A 24,659-nucleotide genomic window follows, 5' to 3' on the forward strand; every position below is an offset into this window, starting at 1 on the left:
AAACCCACGCAGTCAGAGAGAGAATGTACAAACTATGCCCAAACAGCACCCATAGTCAGGATCGAAACCAGTTCTCTGACACTGTAAGGCAGCAACTTTACCGCTGCGCCGCTGTGCCACCCTCATGGTCTCACAATGACTGGGAACAGTCAAGGTTCTTTTTACTTGAAGTCCTAGAAATTAATCGGCTCCTGTTGCAGACTGAGGATGAAATTCGAAACAGCACGCTCTTGAGAATATGGCAGACACATCTTTTAAAAAAAAAAAAAAATTATTGATATAAATGTCAGCTGTAAATTGGACCTGTGTACGTGTTCACATTTCTGAATCAGCAAGTTCTGGGCTCATGCCCTGAATGATGAGTAGAAAGCATCAATAGTGCCGACACCTTGTCAGAGGTGCTGTCTTGTGGATCAAACGATTTACCAACACTGCCTGTTAACTCTGACAGCAGGCTGCTCCAAGGTCCAGCAAAACACCGCTTCTCTGGCTTAACCGGACACCTATCTCATTGTTTGGTCATTTAGTGTGTGGCTGCCTATACTGAGATTGTGTCGCAAGACAGGCGTGGTGGCGCAGCAGTATAGTTGCTGCCCTACAGCGCTTGCAGTAGCAGAGACCCAGATTCGATCCTGACTACGGGGGCTTGTCTGTACGGAGTTTGTACGTTCTCCCCGTGACCTGCGTGGCTTTTCTCTGAGATCTTCGGATTCCGCCCAAACTCCAAAGACATACAGGTATGTAGGTAAATTGGCTTGGTATAAGTGTAAATTGTCCCTAGTGTGTGTCGGATAGTGTTAATGTGCGGGGATCGCTGGTCGGTGCGGACTCGGTGAGCTTCCGTGCTCTAATATCAAACTAAACTAAACTAAACAAAGACAGCACAAGAATCAATTCTGGCTATCGTTGCATTGAGACAGGATTGTGACCTGGAGATGGGTGACACAGTTGCGTAGCGGTAGAGTTGCTGCCTTACAACGCCAGAGACCCAAGTTCAATCTGTGCGGAGTTTGCACATTCTCACTGGGACCGCGTGGGTTTTCTCTGGGTGCCCTGCATTCCTCTCATATTCCAAAGATGTGCAAGTTTGTAGGTTAATTGGCTTCTCTAAATTGCCCCTAGAGTTGAGTATGTGGAGGTAGGATAACGTAGAACTAGTGTCAATGGATGATCGTTGGTCGGCATGGACTCGGTGGGCAGAAGGGCCTGTTTCCACACTGTATCTCTAAACTAAACTAAACATTCAATGTAATCTCAAGGATGGTAGCCACATACCAGTGGCTTCTCGTCCCAGTTCATCACACAGACCAGACTTCCCATCATTGACCCCATCTATACTTAGAAAAGTCCCCATCATACTCAAAGACGTGTCCTATCCTAGTCATTTCTCCTTCGCCCTGATGCCTTCCAGCAGAGGGTACAGAAGCTTGAGAGCGCCCACCATCAGACTCAGGAACAGCTTCTTCCTCTCTGTTATCAGGCTTCGCAACATTACTTCCTTAAGCTACGGGTAATGTCCATTGGAAATTGTCTCTGTTGATGCGCTACAATGCTGAGTATTCTGCAGTCTGTATCCTCCCGCTTGCTCTATCTATCGTACTTGAGTTTGAATTGATTGTATCTATGTGTAGCATATCTGATCTGTTTGAATCGCAGGCAAATCAAGTCCAGGTGACAATATTAAACCTAAACCTACATTAGTGTGTAGGAAACAACTCCAGATGCTGGCTAATACTGAAGATAGACACAAAGTGCTGGAACACCTCAGCAGGTCAGGCTGAAGAAGGGTTACGACCCAAAGTGTCACCTTTTCCTTTTCTCCAGAGATGCTGCCTGACCCGCTGAGTTGCTCCTGCACTTTATGTAAACCTGCATTAGATTTAGGTTTAGGCTTATTATTGGCACGTGTACTGAGATGTAGTGAAACAATGCAGTGGGTAAATCAGATAATACTGTACATAAAAACAATCCAGCCAAACTCAAGTGCAATAGTTGGAACAAAGGGAGAGATGTAGCTAGATCTGCAGGGAGAAAAGTGAAAGAGTCGAGTGAATGTTTCAGATGATAATAGACCCTCCTCTGAGACCACCACGCAAAGAGTTGCCATGCTCTGGTGCCATCTTACAAGGTAAAATATATCCAAAAGTCCAAAGCCGCAGTTGCTCTTCTACTGAGCAGGATTACTGTTGCAACAGCACATAATCAGTCGGGTACAACAAGCAATAGGCAAACTGCTGGAGGAACTCTGTATGAAGGAACTGCAGATGCTGGTTTAAACCAAAGGTAGACACAAAATTCTGGAGACTGGGACAGGCAGCATCTCTGGAGAGAAGGAATGGGTGATGATTCGGGTCGAGACCCTTCTTCAGACTCAGCGGGTCTGGCAGGATCCATGGAGGCACAGGGATGGACAACACTTTGTATCGAAGTTATGCATCCCCATAACCCTATAGTCAATTTTCTTTTGACACTAAGTGCTGGAGTAACTCAGTGGGTCAGGCAGCATCTCTGCCTAGTTTAGTTTAGTTTATTATAGTCACCGGTACCATTGCGTACTATCCACTCAGTGAAAAGTCCTTAAATGATCACACTCATGCCATCCACAGAGTACAGGATGAAAGGTATGATGTTTAGTGCAAGATAAAGTTGATTAAAGTCCAAATTAAGACAGTTCAAATGACTCCAATGGTAGATGGGAGGTCGTGACCACACTCTAATTGGTGAGAGGATGGTTCAGTTGCCTGATAACAGCTGGGAAGAAATTGTCTCAGAATCTGGTTGCGTGCGTTTTCACCCTTCTGTGCCTCTTGACTGATGGCAGAGGGGGGAAGATGGAGTGACCGCATGAGACTGGCACTTGATTATGTTGGTGGCCTTGCCGAGGCAGTGTGAAGTGTGGATGGGAGCCAATGGAAGGGAGGTTGATTTGTTGATGATCAGTTAGATACTTCAGTGTAAGATAGATACCAAATGATTCCATTCATCAGAGGCTGGGGTCCAAGTGAAAGAGTATCAACAATGTGGACACTGCAAAGGTCAACCAGCCTCTCCTCTCAACCCATGGCTCTGGCCAAAGAAACAAAGTCCAATAACATCTGATTAAAGATAATCTCTGGAGAACCAGCATCTGCAGTTCCCTGTGTCTACATTTCTTTGACAATGTTAACTCAGTCAAGGAAGGTCAAATGCAGGCTCATGAGGAGAAAATGTCTTCCCTTCACCGTTACTGAACTAATTCTTGATTAGTACAGGTGTCAGAAGTATGGGGAGAATGCAGGAGAATGGAGTTAGGAGGGAGAGATAGATCAGCCATGATTGAATGGCGGAATAGACTCGATGGGCCAAATGGCCTAATTCTACTATTTCTTATGACTTTATGAACTTATTACCTGTCTCCAGGAGTTTCCTCCATCGTTTGAGATGAACATGCTGCCGGTGGGGTTGTCGTTGTCCACTTTTAGTTCAGGGCCAACGTTACCTGAAATTCAAATAAAACCACCAGATATCAGTCTCCTGAACCTTTATTTCACTGCTACACCAGACCACTACCGACAACCTGCAAATGCAAGAAGGCAGAGAAAGCCAGAGTTTCTGAAGCACTTTGCACTGTCCCAGGACTTCACCAAGGCACTGAAGCTATTAAAATGTTGCAACAGTCATAGCCCATGCCGACCAACATGTCCCATCTACACTAGTCCCACCTGCCTGCGCTTGTCCCATTTCCCTCTAAACCTGTCCTATCGATGTACCTATCTAAATGTTTCTTAAACATTGCAATATTATCCGCCTCCACTATCTCCTCCGACAATTCGTTCCATACACCTACCACCCTTTGTGTTATAAAGTTACCCTTCAGGCTCCTATCAAATCTTTCTCCCCCTCACCTTAAACCCATGTCCTCTGGTTCCCGATTCCCCAACTCTGGGCAAAATCTCTGTGCATTTGACCTATTCCTCTCATGATTTTTTTAAGTCCTAGCCTGCTCAATCTCTCCTTATAGCTCAGGCCCTCGAGTCCTGGCAACATCTTTGTAAATCTTCCCTACATTATTTCCATCTTGACAACATCTTTCCTATAACAGGGTAACAAGATTTCACCATCTGAAGTTCCTTGTGTCGCAACAATGTTGGGGTAGATATGGAGTGACCTGGCAGTAAAATTTGATCTCATAACTATCTTTGGATGACAGGAAGTCTCAGAAAACTGCAGATCCCAGTGAAAATCTAGCGTCAGGTCATGTAACTAGGCGGCACAAAGGCGCAGCGGTAGAGTAGCTGCCTTATAGCTCAGAGACCAGCCCTTCAAACCACCAAGTCCGTGCCGACCAGCCATCACCCGTTCACACTGGTTCTGTTATCCCACTTTCTGATCCACTCACAACTCACTTCGGGCAGCACAGTGACACAGTGGTACATTTGTTGCCCTACAGCTCCAGAGATCCGGGTTCGAACTTGACCACAGGTGCTGTCTGTATGAAGTTTGCACGTTCCCCCAGTGACCTGCTTGGGTTTTCTCCAGGTGTTATGATTTCCTCCCACACTCCAGAGAAGTACAGGTTTGTAAGATAATTGGATTTGGTAAAAATGTAAATTGTTCCTAGTGTGTGGGATAGTGTTAGTGTGTGTGGATCGCTGGTCTGCACGGACTCAGTGTATCTCTGAACAAAACTAAATTAAACATTCCTTTTCAGATTCCCCTCCCAAAAAAAAACTATTTGGAAGGCCTTTGAACTGTTCCCCTGATGAATGTGTATGAATAATTTCAGGTCTAATCGTTGTATAGAAACCTTGTCCATTGTTAGTATGTTCTACTGAATAAGTTCCACGCCAGCAAAGAAGAAGAGAGAGAGACATCATATGACAAGAGAAAGAGGAGGAATTATTCCTGTGGGTGAGTTGTCTGGTGAATTTATAATGGCACATCTACCTGTGACAGCAACAACAGCAAGCTGGATTATATGACATTCACAAACCAGTAAAATGCCCAAGGAAACAAACATTAACATTGCAATATGTCGTGCCTTGTTCTGTTTGCACAGTCTTTTTGCTCTTCACTGTCTTGAATCCACGTGTAATTTATGTATAATTTAATTTTTTGTGTGTTTTCTATGTCCATGTGCCTGTGATGCTGCTGCAAGTAAAGGGCCTGTCCCACTTGGGCGGCATTCGCACGTAATTTACACAACATCATTTACGCGTCACGATGCGCGCGTTGTGCCGCGCACGTGATGTGCGCATGGTGCATGGTGACGTAGGCAGTGACGTGTGGTCGCGCACGGCGCCCCAGGGTTTTGGGATGTACAAAATCTTCGCGCGCGATCTGCGTGACGTTCAAATGACGCCGAAGTGCGACAGACAGGCCCTTAAGTTTTCATTGTATTGCACTTGTGCACATGACATACACATGACTGGACAATGCTTGACAATTGTTACAATGATCTTGGTCAAAGGGATACAACAAAATGGGCAGAGGGTTTCAGAGTTTCTGGGATGGGATTCCAAAATCTGAAACAGCTGAAAGACATCTACCAATGGTGACACCAAGATGGTGCAGCGACAGAGTTGCTGCATTACAGCACCAGAGACGTGGGTTCGATCCTGACTGCGGGTATTGTCGATACAGTGTTTGTACGTTCTCCCCGTGACCTGCATGGATGTTTCCGGTTGCTTGATTTCCTCCCACATTCCAAAGATGTACTCATTTGTAGGTTAAATGGCTATGGATAAAAACAATAGAAATTGTCCCTAATGTGTAGCATAGTTATTGTGCGGTGATCGCTGGTCGGCGTGGACTCGGTGGGCCAAAGGGCCTGTTTCCACGTTGAATCTCCAAACTAACCTAAACTAAACGTTTGCAGATAGATTGAAAGATTGAAGTAATCAATTGATGAAAAATTGATTAAAAGATACAGCATGGAAGCAGGCCCTCCGGCCTACCGAATACACGGCAACCATCGATTACCCGTTCACACCAGTTCTATGTTATCTCACTTTTACATCCACTCCCTGCACACTAGGGGTAATTTACGAGGTCGATTAACTTACAAATCTGCACGTCTTTGGGAAGTGGGAGGAGACCAGAGCACCTGGAGGAAACCCAGTGGTCAGAGGGAGAACGTGCAAACTCCACACAAAGTCCACACAGGTTAAGCACCAACCAGGGTCTCTGGCGCTGAGAGGCAGCAGCTCTACCAACTGCGCAACTGTACCAACCATCAAGAGTATTTAATTGCCATATGTACCAATAATGGAACAATTAAATTCTTACCTGCAGCAGCATTTCCAAAAGACGTATAAGTTTGTAGGTTAATTGGCTTCGGTCCAAAAATTGAAAATAGTCCCTAGGATAGATTGTGCTGGTGTATGGGGTGATTGCTGAAGGGCCGAAGGGCCTGTTTCTACGCTATATTGCTTGAGTCTAAAGTTTAATATTCTGCTTCGTGACCGCGTGGGCTTCCTCCGGGTGTACCAGTTTCACCCCCATATCTCAAAGACGTGCAGGTTTGTTGGTTAGTTGGGCCTCTGTAAAATTGCCCCAAGTGTGTAAGGAGTGGATGAGAAGGTGGGATAACATAGAACTAGTGTGATACAAAATGCTGGAGTAACTCAGCGGGACAAGCAGCATCGCTGGAGAGAAGGAATGGGTGACGTTTCGGTCGAGACCCTTCTCCAGACTGAAGAATGGTCTTAACCCGAAGCGTCACCCATTCCTTCCCTCCATAGATGCTGCTTGTCCCACTGAGTTACGCCAGCATTTTGTGTCTATCATCGGTGTAATAATAATAATAATAATAATAATAATGTTTTGTTTATAGGGACAGTGCATATTAATGAGCATTTGCATGTAAATATGCGAGATTGTAGCCAATCAGTAGCTAATTTCCGTCTCTAGTCCCAGGCAAAGGTAGGTGAAGTGTCTTGCCCAAGGACACAACGACAGTACACACTCCAAGCAGGATTCGAACCGGCCACCTTCAGGTTGCCAGCCGAGCACTTAGCCCATTGTGCCATCTGTTGTCTGCAATTCCTTCCTACATAGAACTAGTGTGAACGGGTGATCGATGATCGACGTGGACTCAATGGGCCTTGGGGCTTGTTTCCATGCTGTATCGTTAAACTAACCAAAAACAAAACCTTGAGTGGTACAGTACCTGAAGCCACGATGATGCCCGGTGCCGAATCCTTGCTGCCAATGTTGCCAGATGTATACGGATTCTGTGCCACATTCAGGTGCAGATTTAAGGAGCAGTACGGCTGTAAACAGGAGTCACACACAGTATGATTCAAACCAGTCATCACCATCACTGCTATCTACCACAGTACTAAGGTGACCTGAGCCGTTAAGATGACAGATCTTCACAGTGCATCATCTTAGAGGGAAAGATCCTGATTAATAGGAACTGATAAATAATTCAACACAAAGATAGACACAAAGTAACTCAGCGGGTCAGGGTAACATCTCTGAAGAAAAGGAATAGGTGACGTTTCAGGTCGACACCCTTCTTCAGACTGAGAGTCAGGGGAGAATGAAACTAAAAGTATGAAAAGGTGTCTACCTTTGGAGTAAACCAGCTCCTTCCGATACATAGAGAATTCAAGACGTTGGAAACGTGAACAAAAAGATAGAAAATTATGGAAATGCTGAACAAAATGGATTAGGTGAAGTTCATCAAACAGAAACATTAAATCTGTTTGTGTCTCAACAATGCCCCCTCACCTGCTGAGAATTTCTAGCATTGTTCTGTTTTATTTCAGATTTCAACATTAATTTGAATATTTTGATTTTATTGTAATAATGGAGAAATTATCATCCCCATTCTGATGGATACACGAGGATGCTGGAATCTTGAGCAAAACAGAAAGTGTTTTAGTTTGGTTTTAGAGATGCAGCGTGGAAACAGGCCCTTCAGCCCACCAAGTCCGCACTGACCAGCAATCACCCGTACACTTGTTCTACCCTACACAGTAGGGATAATTTACAGAAGCCATTGAACCTACAATTCTGCACGTCTTTGGAATGTGGAAGGGAACCGGAGCACCTGGAGAAAACCCACACAGTCACATGAAGACCGTGCACATTCAGCACCCGCGGTCAGGATCAAACCCGTGTCACTGGCATTGTGAGGAAGCAACTCTATCACTGCGCCACTGTGCTGGAGGAACTCAGCATGCTGGGCAGCATCTATGGAGGGAATGGACAGCCATTTTACTTGGTGAAGGGCCCTGATCTGAAACGTTTTTTTACCACATCCCAAAGATGTGCAGGTTTGTAGGTTAATTGGCTTTTGTAAATTGTACCTCGTGTGTAAAATTGAATTAGCGTTTGGGTAAATGTTGGTCGCTGTGGATTTTGTGGGCTGAAGGGCTTGTTTACACACTGTGAATATAAACTAAACTCAGTGGGTCAGGCAGCATCTGTGGAGGGAAATGGACAAACAACGTTTTGGGTCAGGACCTTTCCTCAGACTTCCAATACTTCATGTACATTTTAGCCAATTGTTTTTGTACAATTTGGCATGAATTTTTTGCCTCAGTATCACGCAATAAGATGAGGAGATGAATGATGGGTGAGACTATGTACGTTGGCTTACCAGAAGACAGTGAAGGTCCTTGCCTCTCAGATCTGTGGTCGGAGCCTCCAGAAGTCGCCAATCTCTTCCCTTGTTGTACGTGATGAATGTCTTGACCTGTTTCTGGACCTTTTTGTTAGCCAAGAACATTCCCTTTATCCCTGCTACCTAGGAAAAATGGTTACAATTAAAATACCATCAACTGAAATGGGGGCTAATTTTCAAAGCACATCCAATCCAAATCAATTGAAGTTTGACATGGTTTTAATACATTTCTTGAAAAATCCTTAGTGGAACAAAGTCTCAATCGATGGGGATATATAGCCAATAAAGAAAGGCCATTTATGAACGTGCATGGCAAGATTAGCATGTTTGCAGATGACACAAAAATGGGTGGTTTTGTAGAAAGTGAAGATGGTTGTCAAAGATTGCAGTAGGATCTTTATCGGTTGGGCATTTAGACGGGTATGTGGATTGGACAGGTTTTGAGGGATATGGGCCAAATGCAGACAGGTGGGACGTGTAGATGGGACATGTTGGTCGGCAAGGGCAAATTAGGCTGAAGAGCCTGTTTCTACGCTGTATGACTCAATGATGTGCTTAGTCTCTTCCAGTTTGATCCTGCCGTGAATAATCAGATCTGTTTACCAGTTGGAGTGCTGCAATATCAAGGTCAGTATGGTCACTTGCTGTGTAAATGGTTTGGTTCCCCTGTGTCATGTTACCTGAAGCACCATAGTCTCGAGCACGCTGCTGAGTGCAGACATTACAATGTCTGAGTACAGACATTACATTACCTCATAGAGGTCGATCATTACATTCCCTTCTGGGCCTCGGCTGCTCTTCACATTCTCCATAGCGACAGTGAAGTAGGCTCCTCTGGCGTCCGACACATAGAGGTTGTACGTGTCGTTCTGGTTCCATTCCTGCACGGCAGCAAACACTTGGTTTTCATCCGTGCTGATAATGTGCATGTCCTGCCGAGACAGAAAGCTGCATGTAACCAACGCTGAGAGGTCTTATGCCTAGTAGAGGTGTACAAAATCATGAGAGGAACAGATCGGGTGGACGCAAAGAGTCTCTTGCCCAGAGTAGGGGAATCGAGAACCAGAGGACAGAGGTTTAAGGTGAAGGGGAAAAGTTTTAATAGGAATCTGAGGGGTAACTTTTTATACACACAGGGTGGTGGGCAGATAGAACGAGCTGCCAGAGGAGGTAGTTGAGGCAGGGACTATTGCAATGTTTAACAAAGAATTAAACATGTACATGGATAGATAGAGACAAAAAGCTGGAGTAACTCAGCGGGTCAGATAGCATCACTGGAGAAAAGAAATAGGTGATGTTTCTGGTCAGGATCCTTCTTCAGACGGATTGGTGGGAAGGAGGAAAGCTAGAAGCTAGAAAGCTAGAAGCTAGAAAGCTGGGAGTGAGGGGCAAAGTGTGGCAAGTAATCAATGAATGTAGGTGAGGGGGGTTTGATAGGCAGATGGTTGGAACAAAGGCCAGAGATAAAAGCAGGTGTGAGAGTTGTGAAGCTGGAGGGAGAATGGAGCAAGGTGGGGAGAAATATTAGTCTAGGTGTGTCACAACGGAGAAGGGGGATGGGAGGATGGAAAAAAAAGAAGGGTGTGGGGAAGAAAGGGGGTGGGGATTTGTGGAAGGGTTTAGTAGGAGGTTACCTAAAATTGGAGAATTCAGTGTTCAACATACGTTGAGTTTTATGCTACCAAACACAGCCGAAAATCACAAGCATCCATTCAGGATGTACGGGGAAGGTAAAGGAGGCTTGCAATGACTGGGCACTTCTTGTAGCATTATTGGATAGTCAAGATTCAAGAGTGGTGGTGAGCTGCCTTCGTGAATCATTCCAGCCCTTTTAGTGAAGGCACTGCCATGGTATTGTTGAAAGCAGACTCAGGCCCAGTATTGATGAGGGACCAGTGTTTTAATTCCAACCCAGAAAAGTATGTAACTTGGCGGGGGACCTTCAAATGGTGCAAATAGGCTGACGCGCCAATCAACCTATTCTTGGCTGAGGGAAGAATGTCATGCGGTAAAACTTTAGTTCAGGAACAATTGGGTCTTGTTCCAAGATGGCATGGTGGTGTAGCGGTAGAGTTGCTGCCTTATAACGCAAGAGACCCGGATTCGATCCTGACCATGGGTGCTGTCTGTAAGGAGTTGGTACGTTCTGCGCGTGATGGCATGGGTTTTCTCCGGGCGCTCCGGTTTCCTCTCACATTCCAAATATGTAGGTTCATTTGGCTTCGGTAAAAATAAATTGTAAATTGTCCCTAGTGTGTAGCACAGTGCTCGTGGGTACGGGGATCGCTGGTCCGTGTGGACTCGGTGGCAAGAAGAGCCTGTTTCCGCGCTGTGTCTCTAAACTAAACTAAACTAATATAAGGAGGAACTCTATTAATTTTTTTCCTCAAATATAAGAGAGTGTGGGCAGGGTGGTGTGGGTCCTTGGTGATGCTGGCTACCATCTTTTCAAGAGTAACTGCAAGGAGAAAACCAACTTTACATCATCAGTTCCGACATTTGGCTCAAAAGCAGTTGTCATGCTCCAGAGTTTTCAAGGAAAATTGCTTTTTAATTATCCTTTGTCATATCATGTATTGGGTGGCACAGTGGTACGGCTGGTGGAGCTACTGCCTCACAACCCCATTGGCCCTGTGCTATCCAGACTCTCAGTACTGTCTGTGCCGAGTTTGTGTGTTTTCCCCATGACCCTGTGGATTTCCTCTTAATTCCTCCCCTATCCCTAAGTAAAGGTTAGTGGGCAATTTGGCCTCTGTAAATCACCCGTCGTGATGGAGGGTGTGGAATTGAAGGGTACGTTGGGAAAATGGGCTGACCCAAAATATCATATATCCATTCCCTCCACTGATGCCGTCTGACCCCGTGTGCGAACGTGGTGCCGACGGTCGAAAAGCCGAAGCAAAGAAGTGGAAGCCAAATAACTGAACGGAAACGAAGCCGAAACGCCAAATAACCCAAAGCGTACAAAGTTGAAACGCCAACAATCCGAAAAGGTGGGACGCCTAAATGCAAACTAACCGAAAGGGCGGGATGCCTAAAAGCCAACTAACCAAAAGGCTACGTTGCCGAAAAGCAAACTTACCGAAAGGCCGCTCTGCCGAAACGCCAACTAACCGAAAGGCTGCGTCGCCTACAAGCCAACTAACAGAATGGCCGCTCTGCCGACAAGTCAAATAACAGACATGACGTCGCTGGTGGGGGAGGGTGGGGGGACTTGTCAGCGATTGGCCCAGACCCCCGCGTCTATCACATCACTGGCCGATGGAGACAGGAGGGTGGGGGTCATTTTCCCACACAAGCTATAGGTGACTGGGCACTCTGAACCCGAGCACCAAGTTGTAAGCGGTCCATGTGAAAGGACAGCACCTACCAACAATGAAGGCACTATAAAACCGGCTGCCGCAAGCCCTTCCCACAGGACGGGGTTTTAACTCGGCATTAAAAATCAAAAACAAAAATGTTTCATGTATAAATAGTTCTTACATTGGGGAACTTGGTTAATTAGGTGGTGGGATTATTTCCCTGTCGTAACTATGCCTTTGCTTTAGCCGGTGGCTACATCCATTCCATCCCTCCCTCGCAAAGATGTGAGATTTCATTAAGAGCACACTTGGATGAATAGATGCAAGCGGCATGTAAAGGGTCTCTTCCATGCGCGCAATACATGGAACCGATGAAATGAGACAACTGTCACACCAAAGATAGACACAAAATGCCGGAGTGACTCAATGGGACAGGCAGCATCTCTGGAGAGAAGGAATGGGTGACGTTTCGGGTCGAGACCCTTCAGACTCAGTCTTCAGGTCTGAAGAATGGTCTCGACCCGAAACGTCACCCATTCCTTCTCTCCAGAGATGCTGCCTGTTCCGCTGAGTTACTCCAGCTTTTTGTGTCCATCTTCGGTTAAAACAGTTTACAGATTATCTGGTGTTTTGTGCGTGGGAGCCTGTTGTGTACGTTACGCGGGCAACCAGACGGTAATAAATAAAACATGCTTCTTGTTGTCGGGAGGGGGTGGGGTGGGGTGGGAGGAGATAAAATTGTCCATTATCATTCACACTTGTCATCAGCTCACCATCATGTCCCCCCATGTTTTAAAAGCGATTTACTATGGCTGCCAATGCCCCGAGCCGTCTGTCCCCACGGCCGTGGTGGGATTCAATCACCCAGTGTGGGTGTCAGAGGGTAAATCAGCCCGTGTGTGGGTCGGGGTCCGGGGGTCGGGGGGTCGGAAATCACCCTGGTGTGGGGCTTGGGGTCTGATGGCGGTGCATTGCGGTCAGTGACACTGGGTGGGCGGAGGAACCAGCCTGTCCCACACCTAAGCTCCACCCGGCGCTGCCGACACACAGCCCGTCACAGTGCGGCTGCATGGGGGAGAGTGGCCGTGGCCGTGGGAGAGTGGGGGCTGTCCCGAGGGATGCGCTCCTTCGGCCGCTTACAACTTGGTGCTCGGGTTCAGAGTGCCCAGCTACCTATGGCTAGTGTGGGAAAATGACCCCCACCCTCCCATCTCCACCGGCCAGTGATGTGATGGACGCGGGGGTCTGGTCCAATCGCTGATGTCCCGCCCCCCCCCCCCCCCCCCCCCCCCCCGGCGACGACAAGTCCGTTATTTGACTTTTCGGCTGAGCGGACATTCGGTGAGTTTGATTTTAGGCGATGCAGCCTATCAGTTAGTTGGCTTTTAGCTTTTAGGCGTCCCGCCTTTTCAGTTAGTTTGCATTTAGGCGTCCCACCCTTTTCGGTTAGTTGACGTTCGGGCTTTGTTTCCGTTCGGTTATTTGGCTTCCACTTCTTTGCTTCGGCTTCTCGTCCATCGACGCAACGTCCGGGTACCGTCTGACCCGCTGAGTTGCTCCAACACTTTTTGTTTAATTGAAATTCTAACCTCTTCAGACCTTGGTACCTCTTCTGGGAGAATTACTGGGGTAATGAGCTAGCGAAGACATAATGGGCCAAATGGCCTCATTCCACATCAGTAGGAAGTACAGTGGACAGAGAGAGGCATTTAACTCCCTGGCCCTTGGTTGTCTTACCTTGCTGCTGATCATTCCTGTATCTCCCCTCTCCACTGGTAATCTAGAACCAATCATTCATCTGATCCATTTATCCTTTCTATTCCTCTCATGATCTTATATGCCTCCATACGATCATCCTCATCCTCCTGCAGTCCAAGGAATTGACCACCCGTTGCTCCCAAGGGCACGGAATCTTATTCTTCTGTAGCACATCTATGTGCTGCTTGTTTCACTATTAACTTGATTCTGGTCGGTTGCATCCTTCCTGTCTTGCTTTTGCAATGATCCCCTCGGCCTGCTGCTATTTTCATTTCATGCTCTGATGCCAAGAGAGATTGCATCAGTATTTCTGTTTTTATGTAATGTGCAGGTTGAATCTTCAGGACATAATGCTTGTAAACTGAGATTTAGGGGCGGCACAGTTGCGCAGCTGGTAGAGCTGCTGCCTCACAGCTCCAGAGACCCATGTTCCATCCTGACCTCGGGTGCCATCTGTGTGGAGTTTGCACGCTCTCCCTGTGACCGCGTGGGTTTCCTCCGGTTGCTTCCACATCCCAAAGATGTGCTGGTTTGTAGTTAGATTGCTTGCTGTGAAATTACCCCTAGTCTTTATACTTTAGAGATACAGCGTGGAAACAGGCCCTTCAATTCCCTGAGTCAGCGCCGACCACTCAATCTGCATCACCACGTGCACTAGCATTGTCCTGCGCACTAGAGATAATTTACAATTTTACCAAAGCCAATTACCAAAGCCAATTAACCTACAAACCCGTACGTCTTTGGAGCATGGGAGGAAACCGGAGCACCCGGAGAAAACCCACAGCCACAGGGAGAACATAGAAACTCCACACTGACAACACCCATCGTCAGGATCAAACCCGGGTCTCTGGCGCTGTAGGGCAACAACTCAACCACTGTGTCACTGTGCTCTCCTGAAGTGCGTTGTGAGTGGAACAGAAAGTGGGATAACAGAACCAGTGTGAACGGGTGATGGCTGGTCGGCACGGACTCTGTGATTCGAAGGGCCTGTTTCCACGCTTATGTCTTAAACTAAACTAAAAAGATCGCTGGCTAAATGGAGCACATTTGGCATGTGGAACCAATGTTACTCTTTGTTGGGAAAAGACTTAAACTCGTTTGCAATTATTAAGCCAGTCTTTATTAATTTCCAAGCCCTAGGGATAGTTCCTCCAACACTTCCAATTTGAACTGTTGCTCTGCTGCAGTGCAACTATCATGCCCATTTTAACTTGGCCCTCCTGGACAGTGGGTATGGGAACAGACTCAGGACCCGAATTGGCCCTCTTCCAGCTGAAGCCTCAGGTTAAATTAGGTTTAATTACTTTATCACGTTGTGGAGCTCTGCTTTCTTTCTCAGTTTTAGTTTTAGAGATACAGCATGGAAACAGGCCATTCGACCCACTGACCTGTGATCACCACGTACACTAGAACTATCCCACACACAAGAGAAAATTTACCTTATTTTTTTACCAAAGCCAAATTGACCCACAAATCTGTACATCTTTGGAGTGTGGGAGGAAACCGGAGCACCCGGAAAAACCCCACGTGGTCACAGGGAGAATGTCCAAATTCCGTACAGACAACACCCATAGTCGGGATCGAACTCAGGTGGTCCTTAGTGCTGTAAGGCAGCAACTCTACCACTCCGCCACTGTGCTGCCCTGCTGGTTTATGCCAAAGGTATACACAAAGTGCTGGAGTAACTCAAGTGTCAGGCAGCATCTCTGGAGAAAAAGGATGGGTGACATTTCGGGTCGGGACCCTTCTTCAGACTGAAAATAGGTTTAGTTTAGTTTAGTTAAGAAATACAGTATGGAAACAGGCCCTTCGGCCCACTGAGTCCACACTGATCAACGATCACCCGTTCACAGAAGTTCTACGTTATCCCACATTCGCATACACTTCCTGCAAATTAGATGCGATTTATAGAGACTAGTTAACCGACAAACTTGCACGTCTTTGGGATGTGGGTTGAAACTGGAGCACCCGGAGGAAACCTACACAATCACGTGGTGAACATACGATACAATATGATAGAACTTTATATTTCCCAGGAGCGAAATTGATCTGCCAACAGTCATAAACACAAAATACATGAAACATGAAATTAAGGTGGCGAGTGGAAAGGATTGGGGATGTGCAAAGATTGCAGGGGGGGGAGTCAGTCTCAGTATGCCCCACGACCAAACATGCAAACTCTACACAAACAACACCCGATGTCAGGATCAAACCCAGAACTCCACAAGAGTTCCAGAGTTTCTCCAGGAGTTCCTTCTCTCTACTGATATTTTTATATTTTATTCACCTCCCTCTAGTTGCCCTTCTTCAGGTGGCCTTGCCCACCTCCCTGCCTTCCTCCAGCTAGCATGATGACCAGCTTGTGCCAATCATTATCTACCAGGCTTTGACCTATCACTCATCTTCTCTTTGTTCTCTTCACCCCTCACCATCCCTTCTCCACAGGGTCATTTATTTGCTGACTTCTGATGAAAGGTCACCGACCTGAAGTGCAAACTCTCTGTGTCTATTTCTACCCATCTGCTAAATGTTTTCCATTTTGCATTTCAGACCTGCAGGTTGTTGTCTTTGCCCAAAGATGAGATTAGTTTGGTTCAAGAAGTGGTTAGTGGTGCAACCACTGTGGCACAAAGTAGAGCTGCTGCCTCTCAATGCCAGAGACCCAGCTTCAATCCTGACTCCGGGTGCTGTCTGTGTGGAGTTTGTACGTTCTCCCTGTGATCACGTGGATTTTTTTTGGTTGCTCTTGTTTGCTCCCACATTCCAAAGACGTACAGGTTTGTAGGTTAATTTGGCTTTAGTATAAATTGTCCCTAGTCTTTAGGATAATGCTAGTGTACGGGCATCGCTGGATGGCGTGGATTCGGTGAGCCAAAGGGCCTGTTTCTTCGCTGTATCTCTAAACTAAAACCAGACTGTCCATGCCTGGGGTATTCTGTTGGATCTCCATCAATGATTACTATTTCATTCATAAAATCACTTCCACCAAGGTAAGCAAGGAGAATGAGGAGTAAATTGACCATTGGCCAATGAGAAAGTCATTATCCTCCTAGCGTTAACACCAAAGGGCTGTTAAACTCAACTAATTATAATGATACGTTGAAGGTAAAAGCCAATTCTAAGCCCTGACCAAACCATTCAAGCATAGTTTGCTTCCTGGTTCCCTCAACAAGGCATAAAAAGACTTAACCACGAAACATTGGTGAAGATGCCTGAGGAAGGGTGCTACCTGAATTCTAAAGAGTGCTGACACTGTAGGCGTTTTACCTTTGGTAATGAATATTTGGGAAGCTTCATCTCTGCAAAGTCCTCTCTCCGATATGACACGTAGTAGGTTACCCGTCTACCAGATGTCACCTTGGGAGTGAATCACAAAATGGCAGGAATTATTCACAGGCTGTAAAAAGACAACAATGCGCATAAAGTCAAGTCAAGCATGTTTGACGTGCTCTCTGCTAATAAGAAGGACAAAATGGCCTCAATAACACAGTCACTTTGTGAACCTTCTAACATTGGAATCATTTTTCTTCTCATTGTATTGTATCAGGTTAACGTCATCAGAAATAGTTTGCTACCATCACACTGGCTCTGCCTTGCCATTTGTTTGTTAATACACTATTATCATTTCTGCTGCTGTATAAACACAAGTCGTCACTCGTCTTATGTGAAGCTGTGTGAAGAAGGGTGGCACGGTGGCGCAACAGTAGAGTTGCTGCCTTGCAGTGCTGGAGACCCGGGTTCAATCCTGACCTCTGGTGGCTGACTGTTTGCGGAGTTTGCACATTCTCCTGGTGATAACATGGGTTTTCTTCGGGTGCTCCAGTTTCCTTCTACATCCCAATACGTGCGGGTTTGTAGGTTCATTGGCCCTCTGTAAATTGCTTCTAGTATGTAGGGAGTGGTTGCAAAAGTGGGATAACATAACAGTAGTGTGAACGGGTGATTGATGGTTGGCGTGGACTTGGTAGGTGGAAGAGACTGTGTCTCCAAACTAAACTAAACTAAACCGTTACTTTTGCTTTACTCTGAATCTATTTTCTGCAGGCTTGCCCAAGAACTGTAGACTTTAGAGATACAGCGCGGGAACGGGCCCTTTGGCCCACTGGGTCTGTGCCGACCATCGATCACACGTACACTGGCACTATCCTACACCCGAGTGACAATTTACAGACGCAAATTAATCTCCAATCCTGTACATCTTTGGAACATGGGAGGAAACCGGAGCACCCGGATGAAACCCACGTGGTCACGGGGAGAACGTAAATAAACTCCGCACCGATAGCACCCATAGTCAGGATCGAACCCGGGTCTCTGGCGCTATAAGGCAGCAACGCCACTGTGCCGCCCTTTACACAACCCTCTGCAGGAAGTGTGAGATGTGGATGTGTGAAGCACAGCAAGAGGGCGGATCAAGGTCTGATTTCTGCCACTCTCTGATTATCCATGCCTCGTGATGTGGTGTAACGTTGCCTCTCCTCACCCGCGCCCTCTGCTCCTTCAGCACTTCATCACTTTCAATGTGACAGGCGGGAAATTAATTTGGTTCACTCATCAATTCAGCAAGCAAGGAAATAGATCTCTCGGTTTACTGTAATTAACCTGTATTTCTCAGTCACTTGACAATCACAGCAGAACAACAGTTACTTCCTGCTGTGATCGGCATGAGTTTATTAGAACCTTTGAATAATCATCGAAGGAACCTGTGTAATAATCAACAGCATGAATAGCTTTCATTTGTTTAAAAAGTTTCTCTTTGCATTCGTTTTTTTTCTCCACGGCAGACCCCCGGTTCAATTGCTTGATTCAAATTTGAGGAAGGACATTCTTGCTATTGAGGGAGTGCAGCGTAGGTTCACGAGTTTAATTCCTGGGATGGCGGACTGTCATATGTTGATAGAATGGAGCGACTGGGCTTGTATGCAGTGGAATTTAGAAGGAAGAGAGGGGATCTTATTGAAACATATAAGATTATTAAGGGATTGGACATGCCATGGGCAGGAAAAATGTTCCTGATGTTGGGGGAGTCCAGAACCAGGGGCCACAGTTTAAGAATAAGGGGTAGGCCATTTCGAACGGAGATGAGGAAAAACTTTTCACCCAGAGAGTTGTGAATCTGTGGAATTCTCTGCCTCAGAAGGCAGTGGAGGCCCTCTCTGGAAGCTTTCAAAAGAGAGTTAGATAGAGCTCTTGAAGATAGCGGAGTCAAGGGATATGGGGAGAAGGCAGGAACGGGGTACTGATTGTGGCTGCTCAGCCATGATCACAGTGAATGGTGGTGCTGGCTCGAAGGGCCGAATGGCCTACTCCTGCAAATATTGTCTTTTGTCTATTGATTCAAATGGTATTAGGAAGAAACAAGACCATGGTGATGGTGTATAATATCCCTGGTTGGTGGCAATGGGCAGAACGCCATTTAACCCTGCAATGGTTCAATGGTTCAATGATTCCTTTATTATCACCTGCACCAAAGTATAGTGAAATTCTCTTATTACATACAATCATAAGATTATTGCCATATGTAATTACAATAAGTACATAATGCATGCAAACAGCCCACTATATGCAAGAGTCGGCAGGTTTTGGCAGCATTTCACAGTCCCAGCTGCAACTGGCCAAAAGGGTTCCAGCCGCCACCTCCATCCAATTGTCCCTCTCCTTTCTCGGCCATTTCCAACATTCGTGCCTCGGGGACTTTATCTTGCACTAAATGCTATTCCCTTTATCGTGTATCTGTACACTGTGGACGGCTCGATTGTAATCATGTATTGTCTTTCCACTGACTAGTTAGTATGCTACAATGGCTTTTCACGGTACCTTGGTACACGTGACAATAAACTGAACTAAACGGAACTAAAAAAAGCTAAACTGTTACCTCTTCTCACCCACATATCCATTCATACCACTCTAATGTTCCACCCTCCCCAACACCCCCCTCCATCACCATTGTGGGCACTTTACAGTGGCCAATTAAGTTACCAGCGTGCCTTTATGGTATGGGAGGAAACCGGAGCACTCAGGATAATCCCCACTAGCAGAAGGAGAATGTGAAAACTTCACACATAAAACAGCACCCGAGATCAGCAACGAACAAACGTCACTGGAACTGTGAGGTAACAGCATCGATACTGTGCCGATTCGCAGGTCAGGACTAACAGCCGGCGAATGGGCAGAAATGCCCAGCAATCAGAATGAGGCAGATCAGTTGCCCAAGGTGACGATTGTGTGTACAAGATCATCCTTGGGCCAATTCAGGAGCACTGAAATGTATCTGAGAATCATAAGGAATATGAGTTTCTTTTGCTTTGGTTAGACATGTGTTGGAAAGGATGAAACACCGTTAAAAGCAGACAGAAATGAAGAAGATACTGCTTGTTCATTCAGGAAGTAGTTCAATCCAATTCCAGAAAGAATGACAGGTAAAATGCATCATCTTTTGGTCACTTCCCCTCAAGTTCTACACACCATCTCTTGGCTACGCAGTTTGGTGTCAACATCTATGCATAAAATCTTCTTTGATTTAAGAACATGATGTGCTTCTTTAGACTTTATAGATACAGCGCAGAAATAGGCCCTTCGGCCCACCGAGTCCGCACCGACCAGTGATCACCCCATACACACCTACACACACTAGGGACAATTTTAACACCTACCAAAACCATTTAGCTTACAAACCTGTACGTATTTGTAGTATGGAAGGAAACCGGAGCACATGGAGGAAACACATGCGGCCACGGGTAGAACGTACAAACTCCGTACAGACAGAACTCGGGTCTCCACGCTTCAAGGCAGCAACTCCACCACTTGCGCCGCTGTGCCGTCCATTTATCTATCTATATATAACTAAAACTCTGATCTTGTTATCTTCCGATTTGTGCGGTCTTTCTATTTACGCAAAAACGTTTCATGATAGCGCTACGATTCTTTGCCAGTTCACTCACCGTTCTCCTATGCTGCGGTTGCACCAAGTTACGTTCCAATCGGTTGAATGTCGTAAAAGTTAGAGAGGTTTAAAAAATCTTAAAAACCGCGCATGCATTAGTCTCTTCCCCTGTCACTCACTGGGACGGTCCGCCCCTTCCTGCGCCATCGAGTCTTTACTGGAGCTGAGGATGGCCGCCGAAGGTTTCCAACCGGACACAATTTTCGGAGGGACCTGAAGCAGCCCAGCGTTGAGCAGCTTAGCCCTGAGCAGCCCAGCCCCGTGCAGCCAGCGTTGAGCAACGTCGGAGACCCTGCCCAGCCCGGAGTTGGAGATGTCGCCAAACGGAAAGTGGGGAAGCTGATCCCGGCCGAGGAGACGACCAGTGCCCGCTGTGAGTCCCCATCGCACCGCCAATTCCAGCCACTACCCCTCTGGTCTCCCTCGCTGGCTCCTCCCCCAGGCCCTCCTCTCCCACATGGCTCTTCCCCTTCTTTTCTCAGAGCTCACTCCCCCCCGCCCACACACCCACCTCCCCCCACAACTACCCCTCCACCCACACCCCCCCTCCCCCCACAACTCTCCCCCACAACTCCTCCCCCACTGCCCCCCCGACCATACTCGCCCCCGCCCACACCCCCCCGCCCCCACAACCCCCGCCCCCACACCCCTCCCACCCACATACACGCCCACTCCCCGCTACACACCCCCTCCCCCCACACCACCATCTTCCCCCTCCTACACCTCCCCGTCCACACACACCCATCCTCCCCTCCACCCCACACCCCTCCTCCCCTCCCACCCCACACCCCCTTGCCACACACCCCACTTCCCTCCCTACCCTCCCCTCCTCCCACACATGAAGAGGAGGAGGAGGGAGTGCTTGGGGATGAGGGGAAATGAGCCGCACCTGCGCAGTTAGGGGCTATGGGTAAGTGGTGGAATATTGCGTTGGGGAAAGGGTTGCGTTGGGGGAACGGGTGAGTGGTGGTATCTTGCATTGGGGAATGGGTTGCGCTGGCATGCCTCCCGTGTGACTGAGACCCAACGGGTCTCACTTAGTCTAGTTGATATCTATATTACTAAAAGTCTGATCTTGACCGCTTTTGGCCCACTGTGCTGCGATTTCCGAGAGAACGCCGCCACCAACGGCCGTCATTTTTGGCCACCTCGCTCAGAGCCCGCCTCCGCCTTCCGGGACCAGATGATTTTTCCCATTGATGAAAAATCAGAGAGATATTAATGTTTAAAAAAAAATCACCATTCTCTCTGCTGCCCCCGCTGGAGGCAGGGGGAGGGACTATAAAACCCGGAAGTGTAGTGCATCACTCAGTCTCTGCCAGACCCAGGAAGCGAGAGGGTCACGGTTCTCTGAGCTGCAAATAACACTGAACACACGTCTACTCCACGGTGAGTCCCCTTGATGCGGCTGTAAAGTGGCTGCAGCCCAATTGTTTGCCTCGCCTTTTTAAAAAGTTTGTGTTCACAAAGTGAATTTTGGTTGTCGGGCGGCTGCAGCCCAATTGTTTGCCTCGCCTTTTTAAAAAGTTTGTGTTCACAAAATGAATTTTGGTTGTCGGGTGGCTGCAGCCCAATTCTTTGCCTCGCATTTTTAACAAGTTTGTGTTCACAACATGAATTTTGGTTGTCAGGTGGCTGCCGCCCAATTGTTTGCCTCGTCTTTTTAAAAAGTTTGTGTTCACAAAATCAATCTTGGTTGTCAGGTGGCTGCAGCCCAATTGTTTGCCTTGGCTTGGCTTTTAAAATCGTTAAAACAGTTGGATGCCAGCCCAATAATCCATTCGGCCCACAGTCTATACTAGCCCTCTGGAAACCAGTACCTTCGGCCAGCACCACCCATACTAGCGCAACAGACAGCCCCCCCACTGGCGAGCAATATTGGAATTGGTGGAGAGGTGGATTATTGTGTTGGTGACCAGCCCTCCCGTGTGATGCTGGGACCCAACGGGTCCCACTTAGTCTAGTTAAAAATAAAGCTCCCACCTAAATTGAGATCTCCTCCAAATTGGCACAGGGTTAGCATTGGAGATGTGATAGAAGCTTTTATTTAAGGCATATGGATATGCAGGAAATGGAAGAATATGGATCATGTTCAGGCAGATGAGATTAGTTGAAGCTGGTATGTTCGGTACGGACATTGTGGGCCAAATGGTCTGTTCCTGTGCTGTACTGTTCTACGTTCTACATTGATATAAGATCGCCATATGTCTACATGGAGATATATTTGCTTCTTGTGGCGCATGCAGATAAAAGTGAATGTGATGGCAACAAAATCTAGGTATGCATGATTAGCGCAATAAAATGCAAAAATTATTTCTCTTTCTTAGATTGGCGACTGTAACATGCTGTTGTAAAATCCATGAAGGAAAATGAGCTGTAAAAATAAGCTATCCTATGAATATTTCCACACATGGAAGAAACAGCCTCTCAAACAGATTTTCTAGTTGGATCTTGCATACGGGTGGTGGGTATATGGAGCGAGCTGCCAGGGGAGGTAGTTGAGACAGATACAATCATAGTGTTTGGGATACATTGGGACAGGCACATGGATGAGGGATTTGGAGGGTTATGAGCTAAACGTGGGCAGGTGAAACTAGTATAGATGGGGCATGTTGGTCAGTGTGGGTAAGTTGGGCTGGCCTGTTTCCACACTGTATGACTATGACACTTTATATCTCAACTTAATACATTTAATGTTGAAGTTTATTGAACAAAGAAATAAATAAAAGCTATAACAAGTTAGAACACACACTCAACTCACACACACACTCACAAATGCACCCTGTTTATTTTCTGATAAAATTCTCAAGTAAATCCTGTAACTATTACCTTAGGTTTCTCTTCAAACCAGTGCGGACAACAATTGTATCTAAACTGTTGAAGATTAAAGTAATGGGCGCAGAGTGAATGCATCGCTGGCACATGCTCAGACTGCATAATCTGCGTTCACCAAGAGACCACGTCTCTGGACAAAGATATTGCCTTTAAATGTCTCCGGGGCTTGATGAGCATGGTTGCCACAAGACAGCAAACATCATCCCCTCCAGCTATCCTCGTGGTGTCGACCAATATAGACGAGTGCCTCAAGAAACCTGGAGCATTTTTAGATCTTTTTTTTGAGTCAAGACCTCATTTACCCCAAAGCGGTTAATTTTGAGAGACCTGTGTTCAGCCCCATCAACGTAGATTCTTATGCGGTCTCGACCCGAAACGTCACCCATTCCTTCTCTCCAGAGATGCTGCTTGTCCCGCTGAGTTACTCGAGCTCTTTGTGTCGATCTTGGGTTTAAACTAGCATCTGCAGTTCCTTCCTACACAAATTCTGTTTAGATTAATTTAGTTTAGAGATTGGAGCCTTCAAACTATCACACACCTCCAGAATCAGGGACAGTTTCTTCCCAGCTGTAATCAGGCAACTGAATGGTCCTCTCAACAACTGGAAAGCAGTCCTGACCTCCCATCTACCTCATTGGAGACCTTCAAGCTATCTTTAATCAAACATTATTGGTTTTGCACTAATCGTTACACCCTGTACTACTCCACTCACTGTCACGGAGCACAATGTCAGACGGGTGCTCCTGGCAGTGAACCCCAAGAAGGCTACCGGCCCAGATGGAGTACCTGGTAAGGTGCTCAAAGCGTGTGCCCACCAGCTCACTGTCATCTTCACCAGAATTTTCAACCTCTCCCTGGACCAGGCAGTTATTCCGTCCTGCCTAAAATCAGCCACAATCGTCCCAGTGCCGAAGAAGTCTCCCATCACCAGCCTAAATGATTACCGTCCCGTGGCCCTCACTCCGGTAATCACGAAGTGCTTCGAGAGATTAGTCCTCCAGAACATCAAGGACTATCTACCACCAGTCTTCGACCCCCACCAATTCGCTTATCGCCAAAATAGATCCACGGAAGACGCCATCACCGTAGCTCTCCACTCTGTGCTGAGCCATCTGGAGCAGGGGCAGAGCTACGTCCGGATGCTCTTTGTGGATTATAGCTCAGCTTTCAACACAATCATTCCGGACATTCTCATTGATAAATTGGTCAC

At 46.8% G+C, this 24,659-nt stretch overlaps 1 protein-coding gene across 5 annotated transcripts in view; it reads right to left on the minus strand.

Moving 5' to 3' along the window:
* The window catches only part of LOC116981189 (VPS10 domain-containing receptor SorCS1-like), a 720,890-nt gene that overhangs the window by 136,267 nt on the left and 559,964 nt on the right, over window positions 1–24,659 (minus strand). For all 5 annotated transcript variants that reach the window (XM_033034012.1, XM_033034011.1, XM_033034009.1 and 2 more), the window contains exons 8-12: window positions 16,942–17,031; window positions 9,367–9,546; window positions 8,591–8,737; window positions 7,151–7,253; window positions 3,390–3,478 (exon numbers count right to left, since the gene is read on the minus strand). In XM_033034012.1, coding sequence (XP_032889903.1) covers window positions 3,390–3,478; window positions 7,151–7,253; window positions 8,591–8,737; window positions 9,367–9,546; window positions 16,942–17,031 — 609 coding nt within the window. The remainder of the gene's footprint in view (window positions 1–3,389; window positions 3,479–7,150; window positions 7,254–8,590; window positions 8,738–9,366; window positions 9,547–16,941; window positions 17,032–24,659) is intronic.

This window comes from Amblyraja radiata, chromosome 15 (assembly GCF_010909765.2).
Source record: "Amblyraja radiata isolate CabotCenter1 chromosome 15, sAmbRad1.1.pri, whole genome shotgun sequence".
NCBI lineage: Eukaryota > Metazoa > Chordata > Chondrichthyes > Rajiformes > Rajidae > Amblyraja > Amblyraja radiata.